Source organism: Rhineura floridana, chromosome 8 (assembly GCF_030035675.1).
Source record: "Rhineura floridana isolate rRhiFlo1 chromosome 8, rRhiFlo1.hap2, whole genome shotgun sequence".
In the NCBI taxonomy this organism is placed as follows: domain Eukaryota; kingdom Metazoa; phylum Chordata; class Lepidosauria; order Squamata; family Rhineuridae; genus Rhineura; species Rhineura floridana.
The window spans coordinates 27796937-27815245 of NC_084487.1; the positions used below are offsets into that span (position 1 = coordinate 27796937).

The window sequence follows — 18309 nt, forward strand, 5'->3', positions numbered from 1 at the left end:
TAGGGTTTTCATGGTAAGCAGTATTCAGAGGGGGTTTACCATTGCCTTCCTCTGAGGCCGAGAGGCAGTGACTGGCCTAAGGTCATCTAGTGAGCAGCTGAAGCTAAGCTATAATAAACTCATCACAACTATCCTGAAATTGTGGCCAGCCTTCATTCATTTCCACCACAAACTGAATGGTGGGAGACAGCTTTACAGGGGGATTGGACAGATTAATGGAGCATAAGGCTATCAATAGCTACTGGGCATGATGGCTATACCTGCTATCTTCAGGATCTGAGGTACCATGCCAGGGAAGAACACTGGGAGAGGGAGACAACTATTGCTCTTATGTCCTGCTGGACTAGATGGCCATTTGGTCTAATCCACCAAGGCTCTTCTTATGTTCTTAAGGTCTGATGGGGAAATTTAAGTTACTGGAATCCATTTTGTCTGTAACATCCATTCTGTCTTCTCTGAAAAGAGCCATTTTTGTAAAATCTGATAGTGTAATTTTTCGAGGAGACAGTCTGGTACAGGCAGCTTGTGAACCTACCTAGATACCAGAAATAACAAAGAGCCATTTGTGGCTAAGCCAGATGGTGCGGATTTCCTGGTAATAAAGAAGTACACCTGGGTCGAAGACATTATTTCTGGACTATCAGAAAGTTCCTTGCAAAAAGCCCCTCTGAAGTATTGCTATTGATTTGTCTGCCTTTTGCTTATCATCTACATGTTTAATGAGGCTTACTCGAAACTTCATGTATAAAATGGCACCCTGCCTGTGGAAGGGCAGACAGAGCTTTCCCAATCTTGTTTTGGGAGGTATTTATTTATTTATTTATTTATTTATTTATGAATGAATGAATGAATGAATGAATGAATGAATGAATGAGATTTGTTAGATGCCCATCTGGCAGAGGTTAATCTGCCACTCTGGGCGACTTACAACCAAACACAAGTACATTCCATATGAACATAATCAGAATCCTAAAAATTAAAAATTAAAAGCTTAAACATTTAACCCCCCCCAGATCTGCAATCTGTCAGCCTAAATTTGAATTTAACCCCCCAAGAACTGCAATCTGCCAGCCTAATCCCCTTCCCACGCCTGGGTAAAAAGCCAGGTCTTCAAGGTCCGCCGAAAGCATAACAGGGAGGGGGCCTGACGGAGGTCAGTTGGCAACAAATTCCAAAGCGTAGGAGCCACGATAGAAAAGTCTCTAGACCTTTCTCTCATTACTGCAGTAATTCTCTCTGTGTGTGTGGATTTTGAATAAAGACACAGCAATCTATATTAAATGTGGTCAGACATCCTTTTTTTCCCCACAACAGGTCCAAGGTTAAATCTCTGACATCTCTAGTGCAAAGATCCTATTTGATTGGGTGCTATGGTTAGCTGCGGCCAGTCAAAGTAGATAATGCTGGATGGACCAATGCTCTGACTCAGCATATAAAGAGAGAGCATGCACACAGCCTCCAGAGCACATGCATGGAAGGAAAGCCAATCCAATGGGTGTTTGGTTTATTTGCTAAATCCTAATTTGAAAAAAATATAAATAAACCTGAATGTAACTTAATTCATTTCTCTCAATATTCTTTGAGATAAATATTGCATAGAAAACATACCTTCTGAAGTGACGGTTAGTCTATTGCCTTTCCAAACATTTAAGTTAATTTTTTTAAGCTGCTTGCAGTTACAAAGCTGTCGCAGGGCATTATCTGAAATATCACAGTCTCGAAGGTCCAATGCCTCTACCGCAGGATGTAAAACCTACAATGCAAATATTTCTGTCAAGCTCTACAAGATGTATCACGGGTGGGGAACCTCAGGCCCAGGGGCCAAATGTGACCTTCCAAGCCTCTCTGTCTGACCCTTGGGATTCTTGCAAGGTCACTCACCCCCCCCACACAACTCCTCTCTCCAGGCCACAACCTTCACTGGTCCTCCTTTGGACCTTGTTTGAGTGTTTTCCTCTCTGTAGCAAGTTACCTTGGTCTGGGGAAACTTCTAAAAAGAGGAACCCCAGAATTATGCTCTATTAGAAAGGGTTGTTCAATGAACTTGTGCACTGGACAGAGTCCAGTTGGAAGGAGAAGCCTATTATGTCAGGAATATTAGTAATGAAATAAGGTGAAAGGAATTTTGGAAGACTTTATAGAAGTTTAGCATAGGATAGAGAGCCAGTCCCCCTCTAGGATGCACACCTTAACATGGTGAGGGAATTTGACAGTGTTGAAGAAGCTGAGAGCAATGCCATCAGGAGTCTAGACCAAGAGGCTAGGCTCCTAGCAGGGGCACCAAGGCGGAATGGTCAAAGCTGAGACACCAGACTAAGATGCATCCAAAATCAGAGGAAGGCAATGGTAAACCACCTCTGAATACCTCTTACCACAAAAATCCTATGAACAGAGTATCCAAAATGCAACACGAGATAGTGCTGGAAGATGAGACCCCCAGGTCAGAAGGCAGCCAACGAGCTACTGGGGAAGAACAAAGGACAAGTACGAGTAGCACTGTGACTAATGATGCAGCTGGGTCAAAGCCAAAAGGAAGCCCAGAGGCTGATGCGCACAGATGCGAAAGGAGAGTCTGGAGTAGTATGAAGCACACAAAAGGAACATGGAACGTGAGAAGCCTGAACCAGGGAAAGTTAGAAATTGTCAAGCAAGAAATGGAACGCATCAACATTACAATACTTGGCATGAGTGAATTAAAATGGACAGCAATGGGACATTTTCAATCAGGCAACTACAAAATATTTTATGCAGGAAATGAGAAATTAAGAAGAAATGGGGTTGCTTTAATAGCGAGAAGTGATGCAGCAAAAGCAATTAGGAGCTATAACACAAGGTGTGACCTAGTTATATCAATGAGATTAAACGGGAAACCTATTAACATAACCATCATCCAAGTCTACGCTCCAACGGCAAACGCAGAAGAAAAGGAATTGGAGAGATTTTACGCAGAAGTACAGGAAGAAATTGATCACACACCAAAACAAGATGTGCTGATAATCATGGGGGACTGGAATGCAAAAGTAGGGAACAGAGAACAACTAGGAATTGTGGGGAAATGGGGTGTAGGAGACAGAAATGAAAGGGAAATTTAAACCAAGAGTAGGGATGTTGAATAATCAACAGGGGAACACACTGATTGACGGAGATGAAATAAAAGGAAGGTGGACGCAATACACTGAAGAACTCTATAAAAGAGATGCAAGGATGACAGATTTATTCATGGAGGAACCGTATGATTAAGAACCAGAAATTTTAGAATGTAAGGCTAAAGCTGCTCTTAAACCTGGAAGAAGCAAATCACCAGAAACAGAAGGCATACTAATAGAGTTGCTACAAGCTACTGAAACTGAATCTGTCCAAATTTTGACAAAAATTTGTCAAGAAATATGGAAAACTAAACAATGGCCCACAAACTGGCTTAGTTCACCGAGCAAAAAATGAAGCCTTTGAAAAAATGCTGTGGCGAGTCTGCAAAGGATATACAATTGTTTCTTATTCAGAACTGGAGGAATGTCTAGAAGATTCAGATACTGGCGAACCTACCAAGTGGTTTGTTTTCTTGATTTCCTATTGGGGTGAGCAGATAGGCCAGAAAGTTAAGAAAATATGTGACTGCTACCATTGTCCTGTTTAGCCCTATCCCAGCACCCCCGAAGAACGCCGAACAGTTATGGAAGGACTCCAAGTTCACATTCAGGATCTTCATATTGTGCTGCATAAAACTGAAGATTATTTACGACAAGTTTTGTGTAAAGCGTCTGAATCAATTTGAACCTGGGATGTCCAAGTGAAGAAGATGAAAGCAATTTACCATGTGCTGAACCTCTGCAGCTTTGACGTCACCAACAAATGCCTGATTGCTGAGGTCTAGTGCCCAGTGGCTGACCTGCCAAACATGTGCCGAGCCCTCAAGGAAGGATCTAGAGAAAGTGAAGCTTCTGTCCCTTCATTCATGAACACGATACCAACAAAAGAAACACTTCCCACTTTGACACACACCAATAAATTCACCTCTGGATTCCAGAACATTGTTGAAGCTTACAGCGTTGGTAGTTACAGAGAAGTTAATCCAGCTATCTTCACCATCATCACCTTCTCCTTCTTATTTGCTGTTATGTTTGGAGATTGTGGGCATGGCTTCATAATATCTCTGTTTACTTTGTTCATGGTATTGTTTGAAAAACACCCCAGACTCCTATGATCACAAGATGAGATCATGAAGATTTTTTTTCAAGGACGATACATCATCTTGCTGATGGGACTGTTTTCTGTGTACACTGGCCTGATCTACAAAGATTGTTTTTCAAAGTCTTTGAATATATTTGGCTCCCGTTGGAACGTTTCGCAAATGTTTCCAGAGGAGTGGGGTCACGAGGATATGAATCATCAGTATTTGATGCTAAATCCAAACTTGACTGGAGTGTTCAGAGGACCTTATCCTTTCGGCATAGATCCAATTTGGAACCTAGCAAACAATCATCTCAGTTTCTTAAATTCCTTCAAAATGAAAATGTCTATAATTATCAGAGTGATTCACATGACATTTGGAGTCATCTTAGGGGGATTTAACCACTTGCATTTCAGGAAGAAGTACAATATTTATTTGGTTTTCATTCCTCAACTTCTGTTCATTTTGTCTATTTTCGGATACCTGGTATTCATGGTCATCTATAAATGGTTGGCTTTTAGTGCTGAAAACTCCAAGTCAGCTCCCAGCATTCTGATTCTGTTCATTAACATGTTCCTGTTTCCTAATAACAGAGTACACATCTTTTTCCAAGGACAGGTTGGCAAGCCTTATAATCTGAAAGATGGCAACAACAATTCAGAATTCTTTCCCTTTGCCTGTCTCCAGTCTTACAGTTAGGATTTCCCAAAGAGGAAAGCGAAAGGAAAATGCAACAGTCTAACTGCATTGATTTAAATGGAATGGTTAGGCATATATTTTAGCATGTGTTTTAACTGGCTTTTAAATTTGTATATTTGTTTTTAATGTTTTAATTGTTGTAAACCGCCCAGAGAGCTTCAGCTATGGGGCGGTATACAAATGTAATAAATAAATAAATAGACTGGAAGCGTTCAATATACATCCCAATTCCAAAGATAGGAGATCCCAGGAAATGCAGTCATTATCGAACTATTGCCTTAATATCCCATGCAAGTAAAGTAATGCTTGATTCTACAACAAAGGCTCTTATTATATATGGAGCAAGAAATGCCAGATGTCCAAGCTGGATTTAGAAAGGGAAGAGGCACCAGAGATCATATCGCAAACATACATTGGATAATGGAACGGAACAAGGAATTTCAGAAGAAAAACACCCTGTGCTTTATAGATTACAGCAAAGCCTTTGACTGTGTAGATCATGGAAAACTATGGAATGCTTTAAAAGAAATGGGGGTGCTACAGCATCTGGTTGTCCTGATGTGCAACCTACACTGCACAAGAGGCTACTGTAAGGACAGAATATGGAGATTGGTTCCCAATCGGAAAGGGTGTGAGACAGGGGTGTATTTTATTTGTTTAATCTATACGCAGAACATATCATACGGAAAGTGGGATTGGACGAAGATGAAGGAGGTGTGAAAATTGGAGGGAGAAATATCAATAATTTAGGATATGCAGACGAATACCATACTACTAGCAGAAACCAGTAATGATTTGAAACAAATGCTGATGAAATTTAAAGAGGAAAGCACAAAAGCAGGACTACAGCTGAACGTCAAAAAGACTAAAGTAATGACAACAGAAGATTTATGTAACTTTACAGTTGACAACGAGGATATTGAACTTGTTAAGGTTTATCAATACCTTGGCACAGTCATTAACCAAAATGGAGACAATAATCAAGAAATCAGAAGAAGGCTAGGACTGGGGAGGGCAGCTATGGGAGAACTAGAAAAGGTCCTCAAATGCAAAGATGTATCACTGAACACTAAAGTCAGGATTATTCAGACCATGGTATTCAAGATCTCTATGTATGGATGTGAAAGTTGGACAGTGAAAAAAGTGGATAAGGGAAAAATCAACTCATTTGAAATGTTGTGTTGGAGAAGAGCTTTGCGAAAAAGACAAATAATTGGGTGTCAGAACAAAGCAAACCGGAAGTATCACTAGAATCAAAAATGATGACACTGAGGTTATCATACTTTGGACACATAATGAGAAGACATGATTCACTAGAAAAGACAATAATGCTAGGAAAAACAGAAGGGAGTAGAAAAAGAGGAAGGCCAAACAAGAGATAGATTGATTCCATAAAGGAAGCCACAGACCTGAACTTACAAGATCTGAACAGGGTGGTTCAGGACAGATGCTACTGGAGGTCGCTGATTCATAGGGTCACCATAAGTCGTAATTGACTTGAACCATAGCAAGATAAGCCTGCCAAGGCCGAGGATCTATCTATGCAAATAGGATCAGAGATAAGAGTATGGCATGAGCTGATCACAAGCTCTAAGCACACCACAATGTGCAAATAAGGTAAATTCCCACTGACCATCTTGGTAAGGATTTGTGAGTAAAATCCTAAAAGAGATCCCATGCTAGTCTATGAGGGGGCTCACTCTCTTTTGTCTATGAGGGGGCTCACTCTTTTATCATCAAGTGGCTCATCTACTGGCAGATCCTACACAACTGAACCTGTGCTTCAATGCATGTATGTATTGCATTAATAAAAGTGTCAACAATGCCTCAAAAAAAATTCTGTGCCTGTTCTCTTTGCATTGTCAAGGATAAATTTCAGTTTTCCTTGGAGCCTTAAAATGTCCCTTTTGGTGCAATCAGGAAAACTGATTATAAGAAAATTATAACAGACCAATTTGGGTGAATCAGTAATTGGTTTATCCAAATTTGAGAAGGGCCATAGCTCAGTGGTAGTGCATCTGGCTTGCATGCAGAAGGTCCTAGGTTTAATCCCCGGCATCTCTGGGTAAGGCTAAGAAAGAATCCCATCTGAAATCCTGGGAAGCCACTGCCAGTCAGCATAGACAGTGCTGAGCTAGATGGACCAATGGTCTGACTCAGTATAAGGCAGCTTCCCGTGTTCCTACTGGTTTTTAATAACCTCATTGGCCAAGACGGCTGGAATGTGTCCTTGAACTCTGAAAATGACTCTTGCTTGCCTGGATTGAGGATAGAGAGGGTGTGAGAGTGTGTGTGGAAACTAATACAGTGTACAAAGGGAATATTTACATTAATTGCTCCACCTACTTTTGCCTACCACTGGCAAGAGGCCCCAGATGGTTATTCAGAAGGGAATGCAGCCCTCAAGATGAAATAGGTGTAGCACAAGCACCTTTATAAATTGCATTTAGTAGTAATCAAAAATCACACCCAAAGAATCCTTTTACCATAGCACACATGGATATTAAAGTATACCCAACAGGAGGCCAGTGATGTCAAATAATTTGGCCATATTAAGTACAGAATACCTCATGATATGGATGTCCACATGAATTGGGGAGGAGGTTAAAATAAATACTCTAAATGCATATACATTATAGAACCATTAGACTACACAATGGCAATACCTGGCCAGACCTGACCTCAGATAAAATTGTATTCCAGGTCTACCCCTCCATTGTTTCCCAATGGTGGACCTGCTGCCCATTTATGGGTAGACCCAGCATCCAGTTTAGTTTCTACAGACCACTAAGTATAGGTTACTCCAGCCCTGCAAAGTAGCCCAGTGTTATTATATCCATTTTGCTGAAGAGGGGGTACTATATGTAGTCCAAGGTTGCTCACCTGACATTTTGGGGTTTTTTGGGGGGGGATACAGTGGGGATGAGGCTGTGAAGTTGATTACAGCAGCACCATAGTTAATTAAGGGTGGAAGAGACCCCTGTACAAGTTTCACATGTCTTCTAATCTTGCCCCTATGTGTCAGAGAGGTTGTGGTAACAGGTTATACTACCATTTATGGTGGGAGTGCCCACTAATAGAAGAGGTTTGGACTTAGATATACAAAGAAATTGTTTATATTCTAAAGGGACCATTGCAACCTACACCACAATTCTCGTTATTATCTTTATTTGAAAACACAAATGCAGACATTAAAGCCAAGGAACTTTAAATCTTCTTATTGACTGCTGCAAGACTCTCGACTGCACAAAAATGGGAAACATTGAAGGGACATTTCTCTGTGGTATAAAATTATATGGAACATTGTTATGGCTGAAAAGATTACACACAATGTAAAGGTTATACAAGATAAAAAGCACCCACAGGCCTTTTACATGACTTGGTAGAACTTTATTTTGCACATCAACACTAACAGTCTACAACATTGGTTCTCAACAATCTCTATGGAAATTTGGAACTTGTGACACCCCATTTTGTTTAATTCTTTCCCCTATTTTTCCTATGTCTATCATTGCAGTATACTATACTATACTATACTATACTATACTATACTATACTATACTATACTATACTATACTATACTATACTATACTATACTATACTATCATTGCAGTATACTATATGACACGTGGCATTGCTCCCCAGAACTGTTACTGTCATATTAGCATTATTTACTTGTATTATCTATTTAGTTGGTTTTATATGACAAAATTTAATATATATATTTAAAATTAAGGGCTGGAAGAGGTGAATGGAGCCAGGGGAAAAAATGAGAGTTTCAGTGAAATACTTCTAGATGACTTGTAGATGTACAGCAGGTGTCTCCATTGAGAACCAACAGAGGGGATGATCTGAAATTTAAGTTTTCTCAGACGCCTGGTCTACTCAGGACTCACCCCCTCAGTCATCATATCTACCAGATATGGAAGGCCTTTTCTCTAGCAGGTTTGTTTATTTATTTGTAGTATTTGCTTTGCCTGCCTCTAAAGAAATTCCCGTGGATGCGCATGACTGGTAGATCTCTAAGTGATTTGCGGTATATTGGAAAAGGTTTCTGACACCCAAATGCTCAACAAAAATGGGAATAAAATTAATTTTCCCACTGAAATTAGGCTACTGAAATGAAGAAAACTAACCAGGTATGAAATTTTGTGTGGAATGGCAGTGAGCCCAGCTCAGTACCAGTACTGAAAACAAATTCCTAAGCTTAGAATGTGCTCAGAGGCACCCTGTTCTTTAATTCTAGTTGTATGTCTTTTGCACCTGGTTCTTCAGGTTCTAGTAAAAAACAAAGCAGATCCAATAAGCCTGAAGTCTGCCCAATCCTAGTCAAGACTATTGGTGTTTCGATCTTGCCCTCTCTTTGCCTAATTGGTGGTTGTTGTTATGTGCCTTCAAGTCGACTACGACTTATGACGACCCTATGAATCAGCGACCTCCAAGAGCATCTGTCCTGAATCACCCTGGTCAGATCTTGTAAGTTCAGGTCTGTGGCTTCCGTTATGGAATCAATCTAATTGGTTAGATCTGCTTTACTAAATGTCAATCATTGCTATGACTTCATTCATCAGCAAAAAACATTGAAAGGCTAGAACAGGCTTGTCTCTCATGAAAGAAATGAAGAGAACAGTGTCTGCACATTTTGCCTCATATCTCAGATTCAACAAATGCTAGAAATTTGTTAATAAAAGCTAGGCGTCTGGGGATTATGGCTCTTCCAGGGGTAACTCCCCCCCCCTTGTCCCTCTGCAGATGGCCAATAATCGTAGTAACATTTTGCAGTTTTTGAGGAGCGGCTACTCAAACTATAGCTTCCTAAATACACTACATACTACTACACACTCTACTGCTTACTCCATATACTACATACTCCACTGCCACTTGACTCTTGCCTCTCCCATCCCTACAACTTGTTGTCAACAACTGGTCTCTCCCCTTCCAATCCATCTTGTCCCTTGGAGCAACTCCATGATAGCAGGGGTTTTTAATCTGGCCCTCCCAGACCCAGAAAAGTACAGGGTTCAACACACTCAGGATCAGCCATGATGGATGACTATGGAAAAATTGAAATGGCCTGCCTTTAAGTCGATTCCAACTTATGGCGACCCTATGAATAGGGTTTTCATGGTAAGCAGTATTCAGAGGGGGTTTACCATTGCCTTCCTCTGAGGCTGAGAGGCAGTGACTGGCCCAAGGTCACCCAGTGAGCTTCAAAAAATTTGGCAGTTATGTAAACTTTGTCCTACAGAGACACTGCATGCATGAAACTCTGGCTGATAAGGGAATGAGAAAGGCATTGTTTGGAGATCAAGCAGCTGATGACGCCATAACAAGGTTGGGGGAGATGCTGAGATGGCATTTGTTTAAAATTCTCAGGGACTTTGATTATGCTTTTCCCTAGAAAAAATGGGCAAACAAAGAGAATGCGAAGTAGCTTTATCATTTCTTTACTGTTGTATTGGATATTGTACCTCAAACTGCTGCTTAATCCATTTTGGTTACAGCACTTAATCAGTGCTGCTTCTTGCTGGTTCAGCTTTATGCACTGAGATGCAGCTGCAAAGACTGATTTTCAGGAGTACAAGAAAGTTTCCAATACTAATCCCAAGCTATTTTTGCAACTCCAAAATCTTCCACCTCAAGAACATTGAACAGTATAGTGAAATGCACACATTTTAATCTGTATACTGATATCCTTCCAATAATTGGAATTCAATAAATATTTGCAAATAGACAATTCCATCAAGCATATAAGTATCCTGACTAATCCTGATGACTATTGTAATATTTACAAATATTTGTTTTTAAAATTTTATAGAAAATCTCATAAGTGTGATATACTACCCAGAAGTCATCACAAACTGTGATTCCCTTAGGGCATGACATAAATAACAACCTTGTTATCTCTTCTTTGTTTCATACAGCACAGGTTTGGCACTCCAAAATGATACACAGCAGTTGTATTCCCAATGAATATTTATTCTGTAAGATTTCAAGGAGCTTCTGCTGTCCTTACAAAAGATCCTCAAGTACTATTTGCAAAATGCAGCTTTAACTTTGGGTCTATCATCTAAAATTATCTCACAACAGCAGCATATGTGTCTTGTCAGCAATAGTTCTGCATTACATCTGATTTATTTACTCCTGGAATATCTAGCAGGCATGGCATGCCAAGCTTTTCAAGGGATCAGCTGAGCCTTCTTTCCTTGGGCAAGCAGTCAGTCATTTGGATGATTTATTTATGCTTGCCAATATTAATACCATTGCCATTAGAAACAGACCTGAATATGGGATGGGTCATGTCTAGAAGAGAACTTTAAACTTAACTCAGTCAAAAGTTTGGGTCATGGCTTGGGATGTTGGAGAATTCTGTCAGAGAAATCGCAATTTGCCTGAGAAAGTCGCAATTTCCACATTCATCAGAAATCAGGAATGGAAATCATACAAGCAAATATAGTCTGAATATATTATGTAAATAATTACATTATTTCTGCATTGTTTTTGATATTTCCCTTCCATTGAAATGCACTGAAATTGATTACATAATTAACAATCAATTATATTACTTTCAGCTATTGTGGACAACAAGACGAACCATGTAGGTTTTAGTGGAAGCCAAAGTATAGTGGAATGGAAGCAGCACTGATTGCGACAAACACTGGACAGAACAGAAATCCCTGCCTAGTCCTGGCTCATAACCTAAGAAAGATGAAAAGTCTTATGTAGGCGGCAAATTTTGATAGATGAAACACTGCTTCGCAACAGATTATCCCTATCAAATGCAGAATCCTCCATATATCTGAACCCTCTTCCAAGGAATATGAGATAACCAAATTCAGCACAAAGGACAGGAGAAACTAGCCTAATAATTGCAATGGAGCAAATACAAGTTTCTGTTAAGAGAGAAATAACCGTTTTAACTATTATGAAGCTGAAGTTTGTTATTTGTTCACAGTTCCTGATTTGTGTGAAAGTTTGAAACTTCATTTATGTCTCAAAATAAAACTTCATATGTCTCTGAACTCCAAAGTAACCATATCATATACCCCCTTCACAAGAAAACTATCCCCTTCAAGATGCACATTACTTTTGTCCAATCAAAATGTTCATGTTTGTGCAACACTCATGAATATGTGATGACCTTAAATGACAATAGCGAATAAGAAACTAGGTGTGTGCGCCCCATAATAAGCATCCCAGGCAGTGTCCAATACGAATGGCAATAGATCAACTCCAGCCCAACACTTTCTTGGGACACAAGACACTGTCAAATATGGCCACCCCACACCAATCAGAGTCAAAATATATAGACCTTAAAAATATGTAGTTTCCCACACCTTAAAATAAGTTTTAAGCCACCACAAATAAAACACCCACCCATCCAGGACAATGTCCTTTATGAGATGTCTTGTGCTCCATGAAAGGTTTGGGCTGGATGTAATTCAGTGTCATTTTGTAGAAGATACTTATCTGGATATGTGGGAGTGTGTGATTTATGGTGGGATAAAATTTATTTTGGGGTATGCACCCCCTTATTCATTTTTATATTTTTGACTATGATTAGCATGGGAGTGCTATATTTGACAGCTTGTACTCCAAGCAAGCTTTGGGCTGAATTGAACTCCATCTCATTAGAGGTGTACATGGTTTTCCGCCTCTCCATTTTATCCCTGTGCAGATGGTAACTGGCCCAGCCATCCAGTGAACTTCATGGCTGAGTCTGCATTTGAACCCTGATCTCCCCGGTCCTAGTCCAATTCACTAACAATTGTAGCACTCTGGCTTTGACTGCATCAAAGACAGTAGAAATAACTGTAAAGATAAATGTGCATCGTCCATAAGTCATAATGATGACGATGTGGCAAATCATGCTTTAAGTGGGATCTTACCATAATAATATTCGAATCATTTATCCATCCTTGGACACTCAGCGATTTAATCAGTTTATCTTTGATGTTTGGAGGCAAAGGCTTAATGTCTGCAGCATATCTGGATACATTCCTCGTTAAGCAATGAAGGCTTCTGTGGGGGGCGGGAAAGGAATAAAAAGAACTCATAATGTTACACAAGAGTTTCTGCCCATAATTCCAGCCCATTTCTGATAATGACTCTCCTTGTTTACTTCATAGCTCCACCTCATTTCTAACTAACTGACCAGAATTTCTATGGCTTCTGCTGACCAAACGTTCCTGAGCTTTCTGTTTTGACCACAACTGTGTTTTACAGTAATTGTGTACTTAACTATATCTAATATTATTACAGAGAGTTGGGAAGGTTACAGTTAAATTTTAGAAAATGCATACTGTAAAGTGTTTAAGTTGACCTGTTGCACTTCAAGACCTCAGTGGTCTGCATCCTACACATCACACTTCCTTCCAAAATTAGCATCCAAGGTTGACTTTTCTAAGCCTTGTTTCACCCCTGCCAACTTCTTGATGGAGTGTAGGCCACTGTGTAAGTTTCAGTGTAAGCCACTGTGTAAGTTTCACAATCAAAGACCTATAAAGGTTGAGCCATGTCCTGTGCTTGGAGTCTTCAGCTGGAGATAGCTGGGAGAAGCTACCAGGCGGCCATGCTGGTCATCTTCCAGGAGGGAAGAAAGACTGCTGATTTTAGGCTGATCTAGGACTGCAGCACCTAAGAGAATCTACCTGCCTATATTAGTAAGTAGGGCAAGTTTAGAAACTAGAAGCAACCTTTTATTGTTTATTTTACTGCATTTCCATGTTCTGTATAGTTTGTTAATAAATCAAACTGTTTTGTTTAAAGTACAATTTTTGTGGTTTGATCCAGAGGGATTCTGTACAACCTGTATTATCTCACTCCACAACCTTGCCATGGGCCTTTTAGCCAAGGCACAGTAGAGCCCTACTGCTCCATATTCAGTAGGTGGTTACAGCTAACTATCCTAACTATATAACTAAAATAAATGTTGCATGTTTTGATTATTTTATTCTTGTACTTTGTATTTTTAAGTCATTGTGTTTTTATCTTTATGTAATCTGTCTTGGGAACATGTTTGAAGGGTAATACATATTTTAAAAACATAAACAAACAATAAAATTATTTCAGGGGTTCAGTAGATTAATCAGTGTGTCAAGAATTCCTGAGATTAGATAAATTCATGCAGGAAATATCAATCAGTGGCTAGTAGCCATTACAGTTGAAAGAAACAATTTCCATATTCAGAAATTGTATGGTGGCTATTCCTAACTTGCTCTGCTTATGAGTTTCATAGAAGCATCTATCTGCCTACTGTGGTCAACATACAGCTGGATTCCTCCTCAGATACAGAATACATTTATGTAAACTGGAACTGTAAATGTAATTGTCCAGAAGCAAATAACATGGCAGGTGTAGAAGTAAAGAAGTTAGGCCTTAATTTTTGGTTCAGGCTTGTGAGTGCAAAGGATGAGGAGGAGAATGTTTGATTTAATGTTCTAAGAAGGCATGCCAAAAGATGTTCTGAGAATGCTGACACTGAACTGCAAATAGAGAAAACATGTTTACAAGTAAGGAAGCATCTGCGAGCTGTAGGGTTGCCAGTCTCAGGGCCTGAGACTGATCCTGTATCTTTAGGAGAAGAGAAAGTCAGCCAAGTGCAGGTGTTCTTGCAACACTGTAATGGGAAAAACCACAAAATGGAATTCTCCCTTCTCCCTGCACAACTTTTAAGATACAGAAGACCTATTAGAGGCCAGGCCCAGCCTCCAATGTAACCCCTAACTTTAAACTGCTGGTAAGAATTTCCCCTAATTAATGTTTAATTTCCTCTGTTTGATGTGAAGGACGGTGAACACATGTCAAGGTGACATACTGAAATGATGACATACTGGAATTTTGGGGTATGTGTATTTTTCAGAAACCATATAAATATCTGCTGTGAGAATTGTAGGGTAGAGAATATTTTGGACTTTCATGGTGTTTCTAGGTTTCTCTCTAAACAGGTGTTTATTCTTGATCTTGGGTTTAAAATAAAGGTGCCTCTAACGGATCTGATTCAAACACAACGTGAAGCTTTGTTTTCTTCCACACAGATGAAATCTGCTTCCAGCACCATTTCTATCCGACACTTTACTTGCCAACTACACCTACTTGTATTCATTCTTTGGCATGTGGTTTCCTCGACATAAAACTGAACATAAAACTCCTTAACTGTTGCTCTTTCATTGTCAGGATTAAACAATATGAAATTATCACAAGAACCAGGCACAGAACTAAGAGAATATGCCCTACTTGTGGCTTTGTTTTAATGTGAGTATAGCAAAGAACAGCAATATACAGATAGGTTTAATGTTCTTATCTGGCACTCCTAGGCCTATTTTCTTGAAAAATCAGTCTGACATGCTATTGAAAAATTCTGCTTAGATTCAGATATGGTCTTCCCCATCATGATCAGATGTTGTCACTTGAAAATGTCTTCCCATATTGTAGCAGAACACACAGTGACAAATGAGAGTTGCTAACCAACAAAAAAAAATTGGCAGGCATCCATCTGTGCCTTTAACAGCAGTTTACACCACAGAAATGAACAGGTGAAGATTTTCACTAGCAAGGAGATAAGTATCACCATCTGCTCACAGCTGTGCAGAATAAGCTGCTGTTAAGAACATAAGGAGTGCCTGCTAGAGCAGGTCAATGGCTCATCTAGGCTAGTAGTCTGTTTTCACAGTGGCCACTCAGATGCCTGTGGGAAGCCTACAATCAGGACTTGAGTACCACAGCACTCTTCATCCTGTGGTTTTCAGCAACTGGTGTTTAGAAACACACTTCATCAGAAGGCATAGGTGACAGGGTAAGCAAATAGATAGTATCCCCACTATGGATGTTTACTCAAAAGTATGTTCCAGAGAGCTTCATAGGATTTATAAACGTGTTTAGAAATTACAGCCTCTGTGATCTAAGGCAACAATGGAAAACAGGAATTGGAGAGAAGGAGCACCAGCAGCCCAACTGTGTACATCAGTATTTCTCAGACAGTGCACTGGGACCCACCAGTAGGCTCCCTTGGGCCACTTTCAGGTGGCTTGGGAATACAGCCTGCTCAGGACCTCCCTCCCTTGTCTGTCCCACCCCCTATAGCCTTTTGGTAGACCAATACCCTCACCAGCAACTGCTTGCATGCTGAGTATAAAAACAGAGACAGGGGAAGGGGGAAGGATGCCCTCCTTTCAGGGAGAAAGGGCCACAGGAAGTGTTGAAGGAAATCAGAAAGTGAGATATAAGGTTGCTATTAATAATGATGTCGATAAATAAATATAACTGAGAATAGAAAGGAAGAGGATATGAGAAGAAAGACATTATAGGATAAGGAAGTAAATGTGAAAGTCCCTGGACGGAAGGATGGTGGGACAGGGAAGGGAAAGAACAAGATACAAGCTGAGTGTAAAAGGAGAATGGGAGAAATTATAGGATATGGTAATACTTTGAAAGGCATGTGGGGGTGGGAGGGGGAAAATATAAAAGAAAAAGTCTTGTCCACTTAGAGCCTCCAGAGTGGCAGTGGAGGGTGGGCCACAATACTCAGAGCAAGCGTCTTTCATTTGAGAAAGGCTGAACTACAAACCTCCTTGCACAAGGAAAATGCTTTGGCAAAGAATTTAGCAATTCCCAGTGCTAGATTAGGTATCAGTAGAAAAAGAAGTCTGTAATTGTTTGATTATAACAAATTCATATCTCTCACCATTTTTTAATTGGTACTGCCCCTGCACCACCATTTTGTAACTTGAGGAGATGAATTTCAGTCACCTCAAGTGGGCTGTGGAGGTAGAAAATTTGAGAACCTCAAGTATGCATGACTACTTTGAAATAAAGCCTGCTGGGTTCAATGAGACTTGCTTCTATGTCAATGTGCACAGGATTGCACCCTAAGGCAAGTAATCACAACAGTAGTTAATTTTTAATTTTGAGTTCTTTGTCTTCATGCTGTGAAAAGCTTCACCTGCTGACTTTTCAGTCTCATTAATTAATTAGATTTATTAGTCACCCATCTGGCTGGTTGTCCAGCCACTCTGGGCAACGTAGAGAATAAAAATATACAATACATTAAAACATTAAAATATCGAACAGTAGTAATAAAATCTAACCCACCCCAAAAGCCTGTCTGAAGAGCCATGCTTCTGTTAAAATGGGTTGTGCCTTTAACAGAGGAATGAGGCTGGGAAATTAGCAGGTGAAGTCTTTCAAAACATGGAGATTAAAAACCCAGTCACCTGATAAAGTCTTGCAGCTCAAGGGAGTGTTTAAACAGTCACACCTATCATGGTCTATTGAAAAGCTGGCAACACTACTTAGGAGTAGGACAGGCCAACTTAATTATTCATGCTATGCTTATATCCCAGTTCTTCCCCAAGCAGCTCAAGGTGGTGTACCTGGTTGTCCCCGTCCCCATTTTATCCTCATAACAACCCTGTGTGTTGGTCTGAGAGATGGTATCTGGCCTGAGGTTCACCCAGTGAGAGGAGTTTTGAACTAGAGCCTCCCCAACACTAACCACAGCACAAAGATAGGACGGAATTTCAGCAGGTTAGGCTGTCATGTAAGACACACCTGCTGAAATGCCCTTTTACACAAATGTGAAAAATGCTCTCTCTGCATACACTCTGAGGCACTCCCCTTTTTGCTTTGTATGCCTATCGCCGGGCCAGAATCTGGCCACAAGAGCAGCAAGGTGGCAGGATAACTAAGGGCGGCTATGGAAGAAGGTAGGAGGATAATAATTAGAAGGAATCAACATGAGGGATGATGGGAGTGGGGAGATGGGAGTGAAATAAGACAGTTTTCTGGCACCGGCGGAGCTTTATGGCAAAGGACACGTCGTACGAGTGGGGTTTTCCGCTCGCCCCACCGGCCACTCACAAGTCTAGGAGGGACGTAACGGCCCCGCTGCCTTCGCTGAGGTAACTCATCGCCAGGCCTGGGCGGCTTGCTCGTTCTTTTCCTCTCAGGCCGGGGATTTGACGAGTCAGGGATCGTCCTTCAATTCCTCACAATAAACAAACGCAGCGCTCCTTTGCCTCTCATCCCTTTCTCGACGGCGGAACTCGCAAAGCTTCAACTTCCAGCGAAATTAGTGAAGGGGAGTTGAGAATTCTCAGAGCGTCCCTAGGCAAGAGCAGAGCACCTTGGGAAATGTAGTCTTTGTAAGCATGACATGCTTACTTAGAGAAAAATCGATAGATACATTTCTTAAGGAATGGAAGCATCTTTTGGACTTTTTGCTGAAAGATCAAAATGAAATGATAATGGGATTTGACGATTAATTAATGATAGCCTATGGAGAAAAGTGATTTTGTAATATATTAAGGGACAGGTTTGATATATATTATATACTTATAGCTGATCTACGACAAATCGGAAGTCAAGATTTTTAATGTATTATTATGTTTTTGTTTTTTGACTTTGTTTTGTTTTCTGAAATTTTGAATAAAAAATTTTTTTTT

The 18309-nt window shown here is 40.3% G+C and overlaps 1 protein-coding gene across 3 annotated transcripts in view; it reads right to left on the minus strand.

The window, feature by feature from the left end:
- The window catches only part of AMN1 (antagonist of mitotic exit network 1 homolog), a 45394-nt gene extending 27465 nt beyond the window's left edge, over positions 1-17929 (minus strand). Inside the window, exons 1-3 of one of the 3 annotated variants that reach the window (XM_061638712.1) lie at positions 17726-17929; positions 12757-12889; positions 1609-1753 (exon numbers count right to left, since the gene is read on the minus strand). In XM_061638712.1, coding sequence (XP_061494696.1) covers positions 1609-1753; positions 12757-12889; positions 17726-17775 — 328 coding nt within the window. In that variant the 5' untranslated portion in view covers positions 17776-17929. Of the gene's footprint in view, positions 1-1608; positions 1754-4011; positions 4171-12756; positions 12890-17238; positions 17355-17725 lie in introns of those variants that run through there. The other 2 variants (XM_061638713.1, XM_061638714.1) reach the window with 2 other exon arrangements.
- Between the last annotated feature and the right edge of the window lie 380 nt (positions 17930-18309).